This window comes from Synchiropus splendidus, chromosome 3 (genome assembly GCF_027744825.2).
Source record: "Synchiropus splendidus isolate RoL2022-P1 chromosome 3, RoL_Sspl_1.0, whole genome shotgun sequence".
NCBI lineage: Eukaryota > Metazoa > Chordata > Actinopteri > Syngnathiformes > Callionymidae > Synchiropus > Synchiropus splendidus.
In genome coordinates, this window is record NC_071336.1 from 20,039,145 (window position 1) to 20,058,178 (window position 19,034).

The 19,034-nt window shown below is 41.5% G+C and overlaps 1 protein-coding gene across 1 annotated transcript in view; it reads right to left on the minus strand.

The window, feature by feature from the left end:
• ptprn2 (protein tyrosine phosphatase receptor type N2) overlaps positions 1-19,034 on the minus strand; it is a 138,816-nt gene that overhangs the window by 49,109 nt on the left and 70,673 nt on the right. The window contains exon 11 of the mRNA XM_053859271.1: positions 4,619-4,683. Coding sequence (XP_053715246.1) covers positions 4,619-4,683 — 65 coding nt within the window. The remainder of the gene's footprint in view (positions 1-4,618; positions 4,684-19,034) is intronic.

The following is a 19,034-nucleotide window of genomic DNA, read 5'->3' on the forward strand; positions in this document are numbered from 1 at the left end:
TATGAATGTTCTGTTCTGCCTTGCACAAAATGGTCAGCGCCATTTTTTGGCTTTGAAGTCGCTGCAGAAATTGTTTGTCCCACTGGCTCGGAGGAAGTCTGCGCCGCATATTTGTTCGGAAGTTACAGCCACAGCATCGGAGTTTGTTAGATTAAAGGGATGCAGAACGAGCTGATACAACTTAATAGAAAAAAGTATGTGTGAAACGCACAAATAAATATTCAGTGGATAAAGTCACAAAGCGAGTCAGTGCATGTTAAAGTATTCATGTGTTATTTTGACTTCAGAGCAAACTTCAAAATGAGGAGGAAGTTAAGTAAAAGTTTGAAATTAAACTTTGTTTTAAAGCTCATGTTAGTGGCTTATTTCCTTCAGTACAAAACAATAATAACTGGCGTGGGGGTCAAAACTCCACTGTCCACTAATATACACTCAAAAAAGGCAATTACTACAAAAAAGGTCATACATTCATAATGAGGTTTTGACTTCGCTTACAAGCATCATAACTCATCTGAACCTTTTCTAATGAACGTGTCCTTGCATTGCTTCAGGACCTGAATATGGAAAACAAATCCTTCAAATCTGTTGTAAGAGGAAATCATTACTTGTGACCTTTTCCTGGCGTGAGGTCACTGTCTCGCAGCCTTTCATTACACGAATACTGTGCCTATCAACATGAATGACTCTTGGCTGTTTGGAATAACATACAGCATTTGTGTTACACAAAACAACTGCTGAAAACGTGCTAATGTAAAGTACCTAAATATTTCAGCTGTTGGTCTCTGTGTAGCACATTGTTAGAACAGTTTAACTGTGTCTCAGCTCTTTACTGCCCCATCAAGAAGAGACCCTCACTGGAATGGTTCACATATATTTTAATGGAGTAAAACGCGATTTCGAACCCCTTATGTGGCTCTCCTCTACTGATGGTGCCGGTGAAACTGAAACCCACTGCCGCTTGAGGAGCTTTAAACAGCAATTGACAGGAACGCCATCCCTTGCATTGCCTAACCCCAACCTCTGTCCAACCACTATATTACTCCATGGGATTGAGGATGTGTTGGTTCAGAGGGAGAGATGGATGGCATGTGAGATCAACAGATAGATTACAGGAGAATCATCAGTTATAATGTCGCTCTACCAAACCATTAATGAAAAGAAAGAGCCGAGCAAAGCCTCTGAAATCGTCCGACTCTCACCCATGGTCAGGAGCTGAGGGCGGCGCTATATGAATCTCTCTACATGAGAACTGACAGCATCTCTCAAAGATAGGATGAGGACCTCTGTCATCCAGTCGAGGCTCAGTGGTCCAGCACAGGAGTCTATATTGATGTCTTCGAGGCAGGACTCACTGGTCTGACATAGCTAAAGACATGTACAAGTGTGTACATTTGTCATCATACATTTACAGCAAATAATTAACTCTTGTGTCGTACTTAGTTCCATTCAAGAAGGATACATATATAGACCACCTGCATCATTGATCTACATTCTGCCCCAAAGCGGGAAAAACAGAAGAAAGTTTGCGCATTATATTTGGGTGTTTGTCTGTTAAAATAGTCCAAGTTTATTCTCTTGTGTCGCTCCCCGCTGCCGAGCTAAGCAGCGTGTATTTCCACGAGCAACGGCAGCCCTTTCGCCTGCTGCTTCGCCAGCGTGGTGGTGACTCACCCGTCACTCACCTCCTGCAAAGCAAGCGGAGGTGGGGGGAGCAAAGGATTCTCGATCAAGGATATTTTTTCCAACCTTTGGGAACGATGCTGGAGTGAGCTTTGACATGCTCGGCCTTATTCTAACGGCGAGAGCTGTTTTTGTGTTTGGATGTCCAGAGGCTTTTTATAAGGGAAGAAGACTTCAAGACGTGTTTGCCTCGACAGTGAGAGTGTACAAGGCGTTTGGCTGCGAGACTTGTTTACAAATCCAATCAGTTTCTAACTGCATTTTTGCAGATTAGGTTAGTCATTTTTACTTAGGTGATACCTCACCACATTTCGACCGTGCTTGTCATGAGGATATTTCATGGGAGGCGTGGCCAAAATCTCGGTGAAATGTGACAGTGGTGCCAACACCTTCTACAGGGGGTTTTCAGTACAAGTCCATTTGTCGGTACTTGATTGTTTAACAGGAGGGGCAGAGAACTGACCCCTAGACCTGTCGGGGGGAATTCCTGCCTCTCGCCCAATGACCGCTGGGATAGCGCAACCCTGAACAGCAGTAAGCGCTGGTTCACTGCAGACGTATGTATGTTAATGACACAGATTCTACAAGTCTAGAAAATCACTTGTTATAGTTTTTCGACAATAAATCCAGACATGAAGATCCACAAAACCCATTTCATGTTTTCACACTTGTTAATTAAGATCTTGGCGGCTCAGAGCCACGCTGGAGTAGATATTGCTCCACCCATTGATTGATGTCTTCTTTCCTCCAACCTGACATTTGCTTATCGCCGTCCACATTTTCTGCTATTGATGTTGGCTCTATCTGGACATCTTCCTAAGCTGCTTTGTCATTTGTCACCTCTTAAATAAAAATGGAGGAAGGGGCAGTTGTCGGTGATAAGACTTAATGTTTTCGACAAAGTGCTGCTTTTATTCACGCTGGGTGAGAGCAACCTGCACTGCAGTCTAGTGCCGGAGCCATTTGTTTCACTCCTCACTTTACACCTCTTATGGACTGACTGGGCAATTTTGCTGGCATAATTATATTTTTGTCACTAATAAGGTGAGTGTGGGAAGCCTTTACCAACCTGCAGCATGCAGTCGCTCATCACGGCGGTCAATTGACATCACATTTATCGACTGCAGGATTCTGAATTCTCCACAAAGTAATGCATTTTAAGAGCCCACTCTGCAAGCTCTTCTGATAAAAGCTGTTATTCCCTTTCAACTTTTGGAAACAGCATTGGGAATCGGTGCAGTGCGGAATGAGGTGCTCTCTGTCACGCATAAAAAAACTGAAACATATAAAATTAAATGACTCAAAATGAATGTTTTTCATAACAAGAATGTTTTCAGGGAATGGCAACGTGTTGAACATAATGAAATCGACCAAAACATAAACACATACTGGCACATTTTATGTACCTAAACTGAGGTGTGCGACTGAATTATTGCCTCTTTTTTTCCCCTCTCCATCTGAGGGTCCCTCAGAAGCTCGCCTGCTGAGCTGCTAATATCCCAGCTAATTATCGACAAATAGGCCGGATGTGACAAACACAACCCTCCACTCGCGCCGGCTGAGCTCAAATTCCAGTCTGATTTGAAATAAAGAGGGAGAAAGGGAAACAATGACGAGTAGACAAAGGAGAGATGAGGAAAAAAGAGGTATGAATGTGAAGCTGATCATTTGGGAGATCATGACAAAGACACAATGGGGAAGGAGATGAGAGCAGACGTACAGTCAAAAAAAGACGTAGGTAGGCGGCAGATGGGCAAAGAAAAGCAGCGTCACAAAAAAAGAGACAAGAAATTATCTTGTCCATACTGTGTGTGAAGGTTGTTGCCAGTAGCAACTGCCCTAAGACACAGAGGCATCGTCCATTTACCTCCCAGCATGCTCAGTGTTCAGGGCAGCTCAGGGGTCTAAAGCTTTCTGTTTCATTTCCACAGAGAAAGTCATTTACTCTGCAAACACGAAAGGCTATGACGCTTCAATGGATGCTTGATTAGATCCTTACCTCTGACACATATGAATATTTATCAGGGTTGAATGAATACACATTTATTCTTCTTTCATATGCATCATCCCGAGTGTCCTCCTGTTCGCCTTCTAATTTTGTTCGATGAATATGTCACCGGAGCGTCACGTCGCCGTGCGAAGTGACAGCACTCAAGATAATGTGGTTATTGTTCCGGGGGAGGGATGATCAACACTTGAATTGACTCCAAAAAAATATATGCATAAGGCTTTTGTTTTGTTGTATCTCTTTCACCATGGCGACAAGAGTTTCACTGAAGTAAAGATGATTAATATGTGGGTTGCGAGTCAAAGCAAGTGCACTTTAAAAGGACATGAATTTCAAATTGATTAGACCGTAAAATGTCTGATGCACAGCACAGACTGCAGGTAACCTGAAGGATAGAACATAAATTATAGTGTGGAAGCATGGTAAATTAAATAAATTATACCAGGACTCACAATGAATGCATATATATATATATATATATATATATATATATATATATATATATATATATATATATATATATATATATACGAGATAAAACAAATGCAGAAATATAGACCTGATGCGGCTCAATAATAGGTTTTAACATGATACAGCTGATATGTTGTTTTTAAGGTGTGGCAGCACTGAGCTTCTGTTCCACTTACTAAGCCTTCATCAGTATAATATTAGCTGCTTTCATAGTTTGCTTGTAAGTGCTTATATATGATTCATGAATTCAAACAAGCTGTTTACGAGCGTTACTCTAAAACAATTGTAAACTCTTTAAAGTGTTGCCGGTGGAGCCCAAGTGTTCGCATCGCTTTAGGTGTGATACAGATCTCGTTGGAAGTTGAAAACACTGTGAATTCACACACAACAACACACTGCTCTTTTTCAGGATGACTATTATTTCTAGAGAACAAAAAAAGAAAGGAAAAAAAAACTCACATCACTAACTCCAGCCTCCACTATCTTCAGGCCAGTCTCCTTCTCCAGCTGCTGCTTCTGTTCGACTACACAGGAGACAAAAAGCAGAGGAGGTATTGAGTATATGAGCAATGGATGACAAAGTAGCAGATTTGTTTTCTTCTTCCTGAGGGGAAACGAATGGTCAGTGAACTAGAAAATGGTGTGATGGACCAAACCACAAGTGAGTCAGGTGTCAAAATGGTCACTTGAAAAGTGTGGCCCACACTAATGCAAACACTTTCACACCAGACAAAGTATATGGTGTGGGTAGAAAGCAAAACAAAGACATGGACTCTTAAAGCAGGTCATCATCAGTGATTCATCATGTTCAGTGATATGATGGTTCTTCAGTAATAGCATTCATACACATATACATGTATTGTTCTCTTTCATTGCAATAATGCTTTCCCCAGCCTCGCACCCTGAACCTAACCATCCCAAACAAATGGCTAACCTTAACCAGGACTCTGAACCAAACTGAAACCCAATTGTAATGACAGTTATTTCCATCCTCAAATAGAGGCTTAACCTCATGTCCTCACAAAGTCATATGGTCCTCACAATGCATGTGTTTTGTTAACAATTGGTCCTCATGAAGGAGGATAAACAAGCCCACTTGTACGTACACACACACACACATAAACACACTTTCCTTCCATCGCAATAACTTTGGAATACTCATGACTCCTGCTAGTCTCGCGCAATCTCCCAGTGACACAATGGAAATCCAGTTCCATGAATCCATGAGACATGCACATGAAGTAGAACCAATATATATTTACAGTATATACAATATGCAGTATAAACATGTCCCCATGGTCAAGTTATTTCTATGGCTGCGAAAAACACAGATATATTATCACTAGAAGCTCTGTTTAATACTATATTTATACAGTGACATAAATGAGAAGAAGGGATTGCAGCATATATTAATATAATGAAAGATTGTTTTTTGTTCCGACGCCACAAATTATCATGCGTTCTTGGCCCCCAATGATTTTAAGACAAATAAAAGTCTAAGGGCCAAGGGCTTCCGGTGATGATGCCCATGGGCCAAAATACCAAGATACATTCTCTTACTCGTATAAAGAGAATGCAGTGCAACTATTTAATTTTACAAATAAATAAACTGAATTAAAAACAATTAAAACTACCAAAGTATATGAAGGTCATATAGCATAAAGAAAGGGTGAAAAACTCAAACACATTATACCAAGAATTGCCTTATTCACAAGTTAATAAAGAATATAGTGGTAGTTTGATTCATCACGGACAGTCGGGATAAAGAAAGAAAAACGTGTATTCACACTCTCTGGTGGACTGGGGCTGCAGGCTGTTTGAAACCAGTCCCCCAGCCTTGACCTTCTACATCACAGGTCCGAGACTGAGAGGTTGCCGGTTTGATCCCAGCTCCAGATGTGCCCGTACCCATTGTGTCCCCAAGCAAGACATCGCAGTTTGGGCGTCCATCAGAGCATGATCGGGTGGGAGAACGGGTGACCAAGCAGAAAATGCTTGGAATGCTGGATAAGCATAGAAAGCTCTAAATACAGAGAGCCATTTTAATATCCAATGACAGAAGTTTCTGAAGTTAAACACTGCTGCAAATGAAACCTGACAAGTCTAGTCCAAAACATGAACGTCAGTTTCCTCTATGAAGATGTATGAGGTTTGTAAAAAGGGAAATTTCAACACTATGCTCTCAAGCTTGACAAAAAAGGCAAAATACGAGTGTGAAGTGTGTTCTTTATTCAAGAGGCGATGTTCTAGCTTGAGACGCTTCTGCCCTTGTTAAGAAATATAGGCTGTTATCGTCGCATTCACTGAACCGGGCCTATTCAAGCTGAAAGCAGATAAAGAGGATGTAGATTCATGACACACAATAACTTCAGCTTGAGCTTTTGTCCCCGCTGTAATTAATACGCCACCGATTTTGATCCGCGCATCTATTGATCTAATCAAATATGACAAGCTATTTCCACAGCTTTGTTCATCGAACGATATTCTCATGCAAATCAAACCAGAGGGAGCCCATGTTAAATAGCCATCATGCTAGATCACACGCTTAGCTCCTGCTAAATGCCCCTTCCTCACTTTGATGAAAACATTTACATTAAAAAAAAAACAAAACAAAACAAACTCAAAGGGGTTTAAACAGATTATGCTGAATTATGGCGTGAAAGGAAAATAATGGAGCATCATTTGAATCGAGTTTGTTAGCATGAGAATGCCAGTGCTAATGGAGGGAGAGGAATAAAGTAAAAGCGAAGGAGTGAAAGAGAGGAGGTCCTTTAAAATCCTATTTCCCCAGATGAAGGCTATGCAAATGACCCTGAAGAGCTGAACCCAACCTCACACTTGAAATTTGGCGAGTGCCTGTTTAATTAGTATTTTAATCTGTCCCAATGATTCCACTCAGTCCGAAATGTATGCAGCATTCCATTTAATTAAGCGTGCTACTTTTAGGATAATCATCCATCTCCCTCCACTCTCTCTCTCTCTCTCGCTCGCTCTCTTGCCTTTTCTCTGGCTGGTTATTAAGGAAACATTGATCATCTTATCATCTCATCAACATGGCAGCACAAGGGACGTCTTATATTTTAGGTGTCAGCTCACAGTTCCTGATGAATCGCTTGAGATGGGAGGAAGAAAGCAGCGAGGGACTTAGAAAGGTCAAATATACATTCAGCGTCTGTCCTAAAGTGAAATTACAATGCCACATAAGTCAAGCAGACAGAGGAAAGAAGAGAAAGCAGTCGGCTATTAGTGAGGGGAAAGTCTTTGCTACATCTTCAGGGTGGAATGTGGCTTTTAGAAGCCACGTTTATAGCTACTGATGAGCCACGGACGTTGAAATCCAGTCCATCGTGTCACATGCGAACACGAATCCGGACCTTTATTCACACCATGATTCATACAAAAGGCAAATCCATAGTCCTCAGATGAGGCTTACACTTTATGATTGGAAGTGAAAGTCACCAAAAGAGGAAAAAAGAGGATTGTAAAAGAGGATTTAGAAACACAAAGCTTCAGGTGATCTACAGTATGTTTGTATGTTTCAAAGGTTTTGCCAAAGGTGTTTGTGGAACCACGATCCGTTCGCGCCATGCAGAGGATTTCAATGTTTTTGCTGGACTCAAGGTTGAATATTTCACATCAGCACTCACAGGACATGGTTGAGTGTGCCGAGCTCCCTCTTTCAATGGATCAGACTTTTTGTCAGTCAAGACATGGAGGTGAAACACTCGCACGCATTATGACCACCAATGCCCATATCAACCCTGGAACACTAAACATTGGGTGATTTTTACCCACACAATTCTTTGATTTTGTGCGTTTTTCGGTCTTCCCATCTATTTTTTCACTTTGACTTAAGTGTATTTTATTTGGCATAGTATAATAAGAGATGGACCATCTCTTTTCTCGACGTAACACAGTGTCAAACATGAGGCATCACATGTCATAAGGTGGACATTTTATCCAATGCTGACACAGAAGTCGGCCTCCACATTGCATGTTGATGCATTTTTTTCTGTTGAATCAAACATGGCTCCTCCCTTTGCATTTTGCAGCAAAAAGGAAAGCTGGGTTTAGGATCATCATAAGCATGATGTCACTTGATATACTATATATAGTACCTTGTTTGCTATGAGCTTTACTTACGGTGCCATTTAATGTCTTAACCCTCGCCCCAACCATTCTGGTTCAACGTATAGGACAGTCCAATATCAGGGAGGAAATCAGGAAATGCAATGGGAGGGGAAACATTGGATTCAACTGACAGCCTAATGCATGTGTCAAACTCAGGCCCGGGGGCTGAATGTGGCCCTAAATAAGCGGCCTGTTAGAGCCCAAAATACATAACATTTAATTGAAAAAATGTCAAGTGAATTGAATAATTTAAGTGACTCAGCTCATTGAATCTCACTCGCCAAAATGAACAAAGCTTTTCTGGAGTCCTAGCGTTCTTTCCGTTCACTTATCAACTGCAGTTCTTTTGTTTTGCGTCACGATGGAGACAGTTAAGATTTCAACAGAAAAGTTACATCGGTTTCCAGCTGGATATCAATAAAAGTCAATTTAATTGACTTTACATTTTAGGAATACATTTAAACCTGTGAAAATGACATGTAAATGAACGACTTTGACCTCATTTGCAAATTCCCGGATGTAGCTATTATAATGTACTGTAAGTAATTTACCGCTCAAATAAAGAAGTGGTCAGACATTATTGCAAAGTAATAATGGCTGACCAGTAAAATGCAGGGCCTCAGAGGAGTTCTGCCGCTTTAATTAAAGTACTCAGAGTTTCATGTATAGCGACACTATTTATCATCATCAGGCATAGTCTTATTAACCTTATTTGCAAAGTGTCGACTTGGTGTTTGACACCATATTTGCAAGAAACAGATCATCAATGAAATGTTCGAGGATAACTGACTGTAAAAAAAAACACTCCTCCTGAATGAGACACGATCAGAAAACTGGAAAGAACAAAAGCCTTGTTAACTATGTATCATATATTATCATTATATGTGCACTCACGCTTTAACATAACATAACATATAATCCCAACACAAAACACACAATCGCTAAAACAAAACACATTCAGAGAACAAAGCAATCGATTGCTGATACAAAACACACCTTCACAGAGCAAAACACAAAGAGCCTACAAGTGTGACCCAGAAGTGGTTGTGTGAGGGTTGGAAAATCTACTAAACGTCTTCGCAGTTTGTGCTTTAGCTTCTGTTGGGCTGACACCTAGATTACCAATGTCAAGAATGCTTCTGAAAAATTCCTAAAAAATTGATGCAGGTCGAAGGGAATTTGACAGGTCATGGGAAAGTGGATGAATATTTGTGCTTAAACACCCATGACCTAATGCGTCACCATGCAATGAGAAAGGCTGACTTCCGTGTCAAAATTGGCAGCACCATCAATATCAGATGCCCTAGAAGGGATGATGTGTAGACTCAGTAGATCCTAACATAGCAAAGTGGATCCAGGCAGGCAATGTACATAAACTAGATGTTGGAAAAGATCTTCTGAATCTAAAGGGATCCCTCCCTCAACTAAACTCATTCAATCGGCGTGTGGTGTTTGGCTGCATGTGTTACAGCATATAACAGTCTATATTGCATTAGCCATTCTAATGTAATAAGAGCACCCCCTACTAAGCCCTCCACAGCCTGTGTGCCTCCAGGACGTGCTGGTTGCAGTGCAATCGACTGCTTTAACCCTGGAGACCACCTGACTGAGCGCCTCCTCTCAAACAGAGGCCTGTCATCAATCAGGACTAAAAGCTTCCTGTTCACATCCTCTTCTGTCTACTGTCCATCTCAGAACGTCTGTTCTGAAACATCCAGAATAGGTGGGAAAAACTGCATTAACTCATGTCACCTTGGAGCTCATTCCTATTTGCTCGTCTTGTACAGACAGGGGTTTTGCCTTTGGGGTCCACAAAGGAATTTGTGGTGTAACATTCAGTTGGAGTCGTAAAGTGAGGCACTAAAACCCATCTGATCGAAAGGTTTTAAAAGGCCAAACATACTTGCCAATTGTAATCTGACGAATGATTTGAAATGTCACATAGTTGACAGAAAAGACGCCAGAATATCTTCATAACGCTTGAGACCTAATGCCCACATTAGTTCTCCCACACTCAGTCAAAGATACATTGCTTCCCTGTGGTACCTGCTCAGCTCCCGTTCTATTTAAGGGGTCGTGGGTAATGGGAGAGGTAATTGGGCCCAGCTGAGTGAGGGGGTAGGTGGTGGTGGTGGTGTAGCAAAGCTGCTATAAGGTCACACAGTGTTTTGGTCTTAATGAGGACCCCTCTGGGGCAGCGGCACATGGCGAGGGAAAGCACTAAACATTAGCCTTCAAATCAACACCGCGTCTGCAGCTCTCTTTTTTGAGTGACATTCTGACATTCGGCACGTTCAGATGAGACCAAAGTGGCCTGAAGGTCAGTGTTTACGTTGGGATCAAAGTTATGAATGTCCAATGGAAAGGGAACCGCCTAAAGGCCACTTTGAATGCAAAGATGCTGCAGTTGTTGTGCTCATTAGTGATGGCGGAGATGTTTTGAGCAGAAGGCCACACTGTCTCCTATATCATCTGTTCAATGGAAAGTCACACACTATACATTTATAAAGCTCCCAATGCACCTCTAAATACTTCTGTTTGTCTCAGACCCACCTTTTATCTCTGATACTTTGTTGCACATGGGAATGTGAAATCATACAACTTCAACTCCACACCATCATTGGATTAAAATGAGTAAAAAAAAAAAAAAAAAGCATACAAACACCATGCCATTTAAACGTGATGCGCATCATCGGCATGTGTGCTTTGAAATGCACCTTCATTGTCTTATTACAACTCATGGCTATCCAGTTTGACCAAAAGACTCCAGCTCACCAGTAATGCCGCAGTCGTTTTGGATCTGAGAGCTGAGGCTGTTTTAAAGTACACTGTGTCCCAGCAGCTACTTAAACAGTCCAAAATACTCATACGTACGAATAAAAAGCTGCCATTGTGTTACAATGGCATTTATTTGAGGGTTTGAATTATGTTTTTATGATAGCCCAGAACTTCTGTGAGACGATCGATCCTTTCCGCAGTTGATGAGATTGATATTTCCTAGCATCCGTACTGCTGGGTAAAAGAAACACTTGGGATTTTTTTTTTTGAATAGATCTGCATGCATATCTATGTAAGGCAGTTTGATTAAAACTGTTTTCCGTTTCTCATCAGTATCCCTGCGATTCCGAATATGCATTTCATTTTTCCGTCACAGTGTCGTGATTGTTCGAGGAAATACATATTCAGCAGGGAGAGGAACCAGCAGCTGCCTGCAGCAAGTGTTTCCTATTTAGCAGCCGCCAGTGCTGCCAGGTGATTGCAATGCTTGGGCCAGATGTAGGTATATTGTTGGGAAAATGCATATTTCACCAGCCTCTGATTGATCTGTTAATATTAAATAACATCCACATTCATTCCGCCCATTCACCCTGCCCCCTCTTTATTTGGATCCCCAGGTCGTCTATCCCCTCCTTCCATCTCTCCATCCAAACAAAATGAAAATGTTTATTGAAGAAGAGAGTCGAGGCTCACGCCTCTCCACAGCCGTTAGCCTTATCAGCAGGCAATCGCTCCGATATTAAAGCTGCCATTCCGCCCATCTCGTTCCCCGCGCACATATGATGGCTGTCTCTACCTATCAGTGGAAGAGGGGGGGAGGGAAAGAAAGATAGACGCACCTGATCCCCCACTGACAGATAAGACGCTTCTCATTTTTCAGTCAGAATCAACAGGAAACAAAAACATTTTCTTCATAACATTCCATATGAAGAGACGACACTGTGAATACTGCACTGTCGCACATTTTCAATGTAAGACATCATGGATGTGACCTCTTTAAATCTGAATTCTGCATGTTGGTGCTTGTCAAAATGTAAATCAGATCAGATATGGCTGTCACTTTCATGTGGCTTCTTTGTTCTCTCATGCAATATAGCAACTAGGAAATGGCACTAAACCAGCATATTGCATTTTATTCTGCAGGAGGCTACAAAACCTTGTAAATACCGCACACTCTCACACACACATCTTGCTCCACACAGTTGCTCGCTTCCCGCTCTCTCTTCTTGTCAATTGTTATTCTGCTCATTTGTCTCGGTGAATCAGAAAGCCTTCGAGAAAACCTCTAAATGAAACAGAGGGAGGAGGTGATGCAGAGCCGCGGCAGAGTGAAGCAATGTTTAGGAAAAACAAAATATATTGATATGTTCATGCCATCCTTCACCCTGCTTCAATGGCAGCGCCGTCACATATAGCAACACATATCCAGACTCCATGCATTTTATACACTGGATTCAGGAGAAGCGGAGCAGCAGAATGCAGGCTGCGCACCCTGCTGAGAGTGCTGCTCTAATTTTTATTTTGGTACATGTGCATTTCTGATGAGCAACTAGGGCCAACCCGGATAATCTGCCAGTTCTATGACGCAAGACTCCATCATCACAATGAGCCATGGCAACACATGCTGTCACAATCCGTTGTGTAATTCATCCGATTGACACCTCGGTTCAGAGCTCATTTAAAACCAGTCCCTGGCTCGACCACATTGCCCTGTGTCAACCTACATGCTGACTGAAACACAGTGCAATGTTGTGTGGAGATTATTGTTGGCATCCAAGCTTGACATCGATGTGGGCTCCATGTGCAACTCTATTTAAAAAAAGAAGATTCAGATCAATCAGCATCCTTTAAGCTGGTGCAGGTGACATTTTCCAGTCAATTATTTTGGCTAACTCATTCACACTGGTCGAGTCAACCAGTGCTTAGTCCTGCTCAGTATTGCGGGGAGTGCTGGAGCCTATCCCAGCAGTCATTGGGCGAGAGGCAGGAATACACCCTGGACAGGTCCCCAGTCCATCACAGGACACACACACACCTAGGAGCAATGTGAGTGTCCATTTAACATAGTGAGCATGTCTTTGTGCTGTGGAAGGAAACTGGAGTACCTGGAGAAAACCCACACAGGCACAGGGAGAACATGCAAATTCCACCAAGAAAGGTCGAGAGCCTGCGGTGTTAACCATTGTCCATCAGTGGTGTCCCATTCACTGGTAAGAAAATTTTAACTATGTTTAATTTCTGAGTTCAAGCAGCGGAGGCGATCGAGGGAGATTTAGTAGAAACTGCTACAAAACATCTCCAGTATTATCGACCACTGACGGACGGGACTGACTCGAGTATCATATTATATAAGCTTCCACAATAGATGGAATACAATTCTCACAACAGTCACATGCTTCCCGATTACACAAGCCCCAAACTTAACATCCTGAACAGCGCATCCTCTTCACTTAAGTAGTCAGTAAGCAGTGACCAGAGGCTCAGAGAAGAAGAACATACCCTCTTCCCCATCAAACACAATATTGAAATGGAATTTAAATTGTTTATATTTTGACATTTATATCTACTTTAAGTTAAAAGTAATTGGCGACCTTACTTGAAAGTCTTCATTTTATAAGGAAAAAGCGGACTACAGAAATGGCCGATGGTCTGTTTTGGAAAAATTACAAACATCTTAAACGGACTGTTTGCTAAGCTTTGTCCTGGCAATTCAACACACACGGAAGTGGAACGTTGAAATCATCTGATGCCACACAAACTCCTGCTGATTTGTTGGGTTTCAGTCGAGATGTTCTCTCCCTCCTTCAGCTATTTTTTTGTCCTCATGCTTGCCATGGACAGCATACAGTTCACACTTTTATTCACTTAAAAAGGTCATGTTTGGTGTTTCAGTAGGTGGTCGAAGCGGCATATGAACTTCACCACTCCAGTGGGGACAGAGTCACAGAATCTGATGGACATGACAGTTCTGACCCAGGATGAGGCAGGTGATGTCTAGCACAAACTATATCAGTGTAGCATCAGTACAGCAAACACAGCTGCCTCGGGAGAATCTGGGGAACTATCCTGCAGCTGCCATCTTGGAAAAACAAGTGCAATCCACGGAGCCTTTGGTGCACGGTTTCAGGAAAGGCAAATTTATATCTCACAGCCAAAAATGCATGACTTCATCTTTTAACACAATGGTAGGGTTAAAAAGTCGAAGGCTGCCAGTGGCATTATTTATCCAGTGCATCCAGCCTTTGATCTCATGATCCTTGGCAGGTTAAATTAACAAGCTCCTGTGATGTCAGGTCTAATGATGTAATGAGGTCTGGGGGCAAAAGGATTTGGTGTAATAGAGCATTTTGTGTCGGCGTCATATTTGTTACGTCTATCTGTATAGGACTCGGAAATGGATTTTTCTTTCACACTTCAGTATATGTCAAGGTGACACTTCATCTAGTGAGCACAGTAGGTAACTCTTGAAACACAGAGAAGCATGATAGGGCCCCTTTAAGAATTGATGACTGAGGACCTGCTAGCATGAATGCACATCACACCTATATCACGTTATTATTTCATATGCCTCTGCTGTTTCAGAAGAAGCTGTCAGTCTGCTGCAGCCATCATTCTTCACCTTAAGTTCCTTACTTTACAAAAATGTTTCGTACACACCTTTCAGTTTGCGTTAAAGAAAAGAAAAACTTGAAAAAAATTTGAAAATTTTAAGGTAGACAAATGACATGCATCTAGAATTCTTATTCACTTCTTTAGTTTAAAGAATGCAGGTGAATTCAGTTTTCATCGGGTCTTCTGACTGTCCTTGAGACAAACAGTTCCAAGCTAAACAAAATAACATAGGCTTTAAATAGATGATCAGATGGATTCATTATTATCAAATTAATTAACTGGCAACAATTTTTCCATCAGTGTTTGTCATTCGTTGAAAAGCCGATCAATGAGCCGCAAATGGCCATCATTTTAACAGGAAACTTTGATGAATGTGTGTGCGAAGTTTTAAGGAAGAAAGATTGAATTCTTGCTCAGTTTAGTTCTTTCCTGATTAAACTACAGAAGACCACGACAGTGCTGAATTGCTAACTATCGCCACATTTCTGATGTGATTGGACCAAATTGAAGAACCGGAACTCTGGAATAAAGCCGAGGGTTCGGCATGAACTGAACCAAATCAATGCCTCGTGTCTTGCTCAGTGATACGCCACGGCCAATCACCAATGCCAATGGTCAGTCACATGGTCTGGTCCTGCTGCTCACTACGGGGGTCTGGCTGGCTCATTATTTACTCACCCGCATAGATCGACCGTTTCCTGTGGCTAAGACAACAACGCTACCCAACGGCTGGAAACACAAACCTTCACACTGCGGATGCTTTCAATGCCACAGCAAGACCACAGACACATGGAAATACAGTATATGGAGTTATGAAGTTTTTAGTTTACCGGTTTGTCAGAACATTACATTACCTATTTATAAGATGCTGCCAAAACAGTATGTATAGATTCAAGGATCATTTTAGCCACTTCTCAAACTATATTTAAGGTAATCTCGGAACTAGTAACAAAACATGGCAGATATAACAGCTGAACACACACACATTCTTTCTACAATAGAAATCCTTCTTCAGAAAGTTCTTCCCATGTCTGTTGCAGAAGTTCCCATAAATGCGTGGCACTTGTGGGTTGCTTTGCTTTCACTCTTCTGTCCATTTCATCCCAAACCAGCTCAATGGGGTTTGAGTCCGGAGAGGTGCTGGCCACTCCATGTTTTCAAGTTTACCAGCTTGTTCTTTTTTCGCAAGATACTTCTGGCATAGCGTGGACTTATGTTTTGGGTCATTATCTTGCTGTAAGATGAACCCCTGACCAACTAGACACATGCCAGAGGGTATTGCATGGCGCTGCAGGATGCTGTGGTAGCAATTTTGGTTCAGGGTGCCTCTCACTCTGAACCAGTAACCAACCCTGGATCCAGCAAAACAACCCCAGACCTTCACACTTCCTCATCCATGTTTGACAAATATATATATATATAGTACAATGACTATAGTGTGAGTCATGTCAACAATCATCATTGAAAGCATGTACTGTAGATCACACAGGTCCCAAACTTAACAACATGAAGATCACATCCTCCTCACTTGAGTAGGCAGTAAGCAGTGACCAGAAGCTCTGAGAAGACGAACATCCCCATCAAAGAGAATATCAAAACAGAATTCATATTGCTCATATTTTCATATCCAACTTTAAAAAAAATGGTGACCTTACTTGAAACACTACAGCTTATAAGGAAAGAGTGACAAGGACTACAGAAATGGCTGATGCTCCATTTTGGAGTCAACTGATCAAAAATATCACTCATTGAGGAAGAGCTTAAACAGACTGTTTGTTGAGGTTTGTTCCTGCAATTCAACGCACACAGAAGTGTAACGTTGAACACTCCCGATGCCACACAAACTCCTGCTGATTTGTTGGGTTCCTGTCAAGATGTTCTCTCCCACCTTCAGCTTGTCATATATTTATCTTATAATCCAGGATATCAACTTATTACAACTACTAATAAGAACAATTAAAAGCCATAAGGCCATATTTATCGGTCCAATATATTGCTGAATTTGACGTTTTACAAAACTGTCTAATAATGGAATAGAGCAAGTTTATTTTCGTACAGTTATGGATACACTCATAAAAACACTTTAGTATAATTCCTTGCATGATGAAAATATTATTGAAATATTCAAGTTACATTTTTAGTTGAAATTCCTACAGTAATTTAATCATTAGGTGGGACTTGAAAAATCATGTATGTGACATCCAGTTGTTTGTCAAACAGTGTTGGTTTGATTGTAAACTGCATAACTCAAAAAGGTGTGGAAGGATCTGTGTGAACTGATCATGAGAAGTCAATATGCAGGCGACACGACTGTAGTGATCCAAGATATAAAGATATATGGGATAAATTATGTTGGAATAATCTGACTGAATGAATACTGGGAGGGACTGACATGGCAAAGCAGACTGAGGAGGCAAAAGACTTGGGTTTAATTTAATAATTGGAGATAGATTGGGCAGAGACACAAAATGAGTTGTTGTTTCAGAAAAGGAGAGCTCAAAGTATCGGCAAATACACACTGAAATACTTTTAGATTTAGTTCATCCAGCTTGTTAAAAGGATTTTGTAATTTGCTTAAGGAAATATACATGCTATTTTCAATGTACATATTTTATTCTAACTCCTCTTTTAATGTATTATTGAGAATCACATTTTAAACAGTCTAATAATACTTTTATTACTCTAATACTGTAAGTGTTTGTGGGCGAGAAGAGAGTTAGCTGTCCAGTAAAGGAGGAGGGGCGGCGTGGCTTTAACAGGGCTGTCGTATCAAACCCTTCCTCATTCAAACTGGACCACCACACTCTTATAATTGCGCACCCCTTAATAGAAGACCTTTTTGAGGATGGCTGAATAATACACCTGAACAAGTCCTCCTGCTGCACACACACACGCACACAGAATCTAATATGTATTTCTTCACCGCCTGGTTGATTAATAGATTGTGGCTGCTCTGACACTGTGTAGAATAAGCGCTTTGCTTCTGATCGGCACTGACACCAATTCTACATGGACTGCAGGAGATTGGAGGGGGGGGAGTCGCACCAGAAAATGACTTGGAAGGCAGGCGCCTCCAGATGTGGCAGAAACCCCATGGATGTCACTCTGCGTTCTCACTGGGACTCGTTTGCATCGCCTGCGCTGCCTCTCCGAGATGACAATCTGCAGATGTGTGACATATGCTCCCCAAATCACATCTGACAATCGATCAGGAGGAACGGACAGGCAGACGTGCAGGACTGAGTGATGTGGTAAACAATCGCTAGCTGGAATAATCACGATCATCACCAGTCCAGCGCGCAGACTGCTCTCCTCCTGACCTTCTGGGCCAAGCAGATGCAGAACATTCCCGCCAACTTCATGCTGACAACTTCACTTCAGTTGCATCTATGATTGCCGTCTTTCTGTCCTCCTGACCCCACACCACTCCCTCCTGACAGTAGAACGCATTTATCCTTGACTCCGTACCAGTGGCTCATTTCTGGCAGCTCTTGATGGAAGAGTGTCGGGGAGATCTTCGGGCGACTGCTGGATGAAAGAGACGGCCGACGCCTCTCAGTCTCAAATACTGCAGCGTCACTGTATCTTGTCTGGCCCAGGCTAGTTAGGGCTGGTTCAGATTAAAATGTTGGTCACACACTTGTACCCAGAGTGGCAGCTTTATTACTGCCCTAGTATAACTTGTCGCACCAGACGGAATCGTCTTGTCCAGGTGAAAAAGGAAAAAAAGTTACAGCCGAGCAGAAAGTCTTTGTCAGTGGCAAACTTTTGTGACTTTGTTGAGCAGTATTCTAGCTCAGAAGACGAGTCAGGCTGATACAAGCTGACCAGCCAGGAATATACATGTACTGTAGATGTGACATGACGAGTCATTGATGAAAGAGCCAAGTGTTTGTGATAAATTTAAGGTGGAAGAATGTGACATTATAGAGGAAATCTAATTAAACCTAATCCCAACAATATATGGAGGAACTGACGCAGCACATTTTGGTGTTAGAAAAAAAAAGACTGGAAATTTATTATTTTAAAATAATTACTAAACACTATTTGGAAGATAGGGAAATTAAAATTATTAGGGAAAGTTATGATAGAAAAAATGTTCGTAATGATTCAATTCATTTATGTCATGAAGCTAGCAGGAAGTATGACTAAAGAAATAGACAAACTAGTGAGGGGGTTTTATAGAGATGGAAGGGTGCTAGAATTTAATTTGGGACTTAAATTATAAAAAAAAGGGATGAGGATTAAAATGATGATGAAATACAGGGGGGTTGGACGGCTAAAAAGCTTTTAGGTGTTTCCATTATTTTGTCCGACCCCTGTAGTTGTTAAATATTTATAATTAATTTTAATA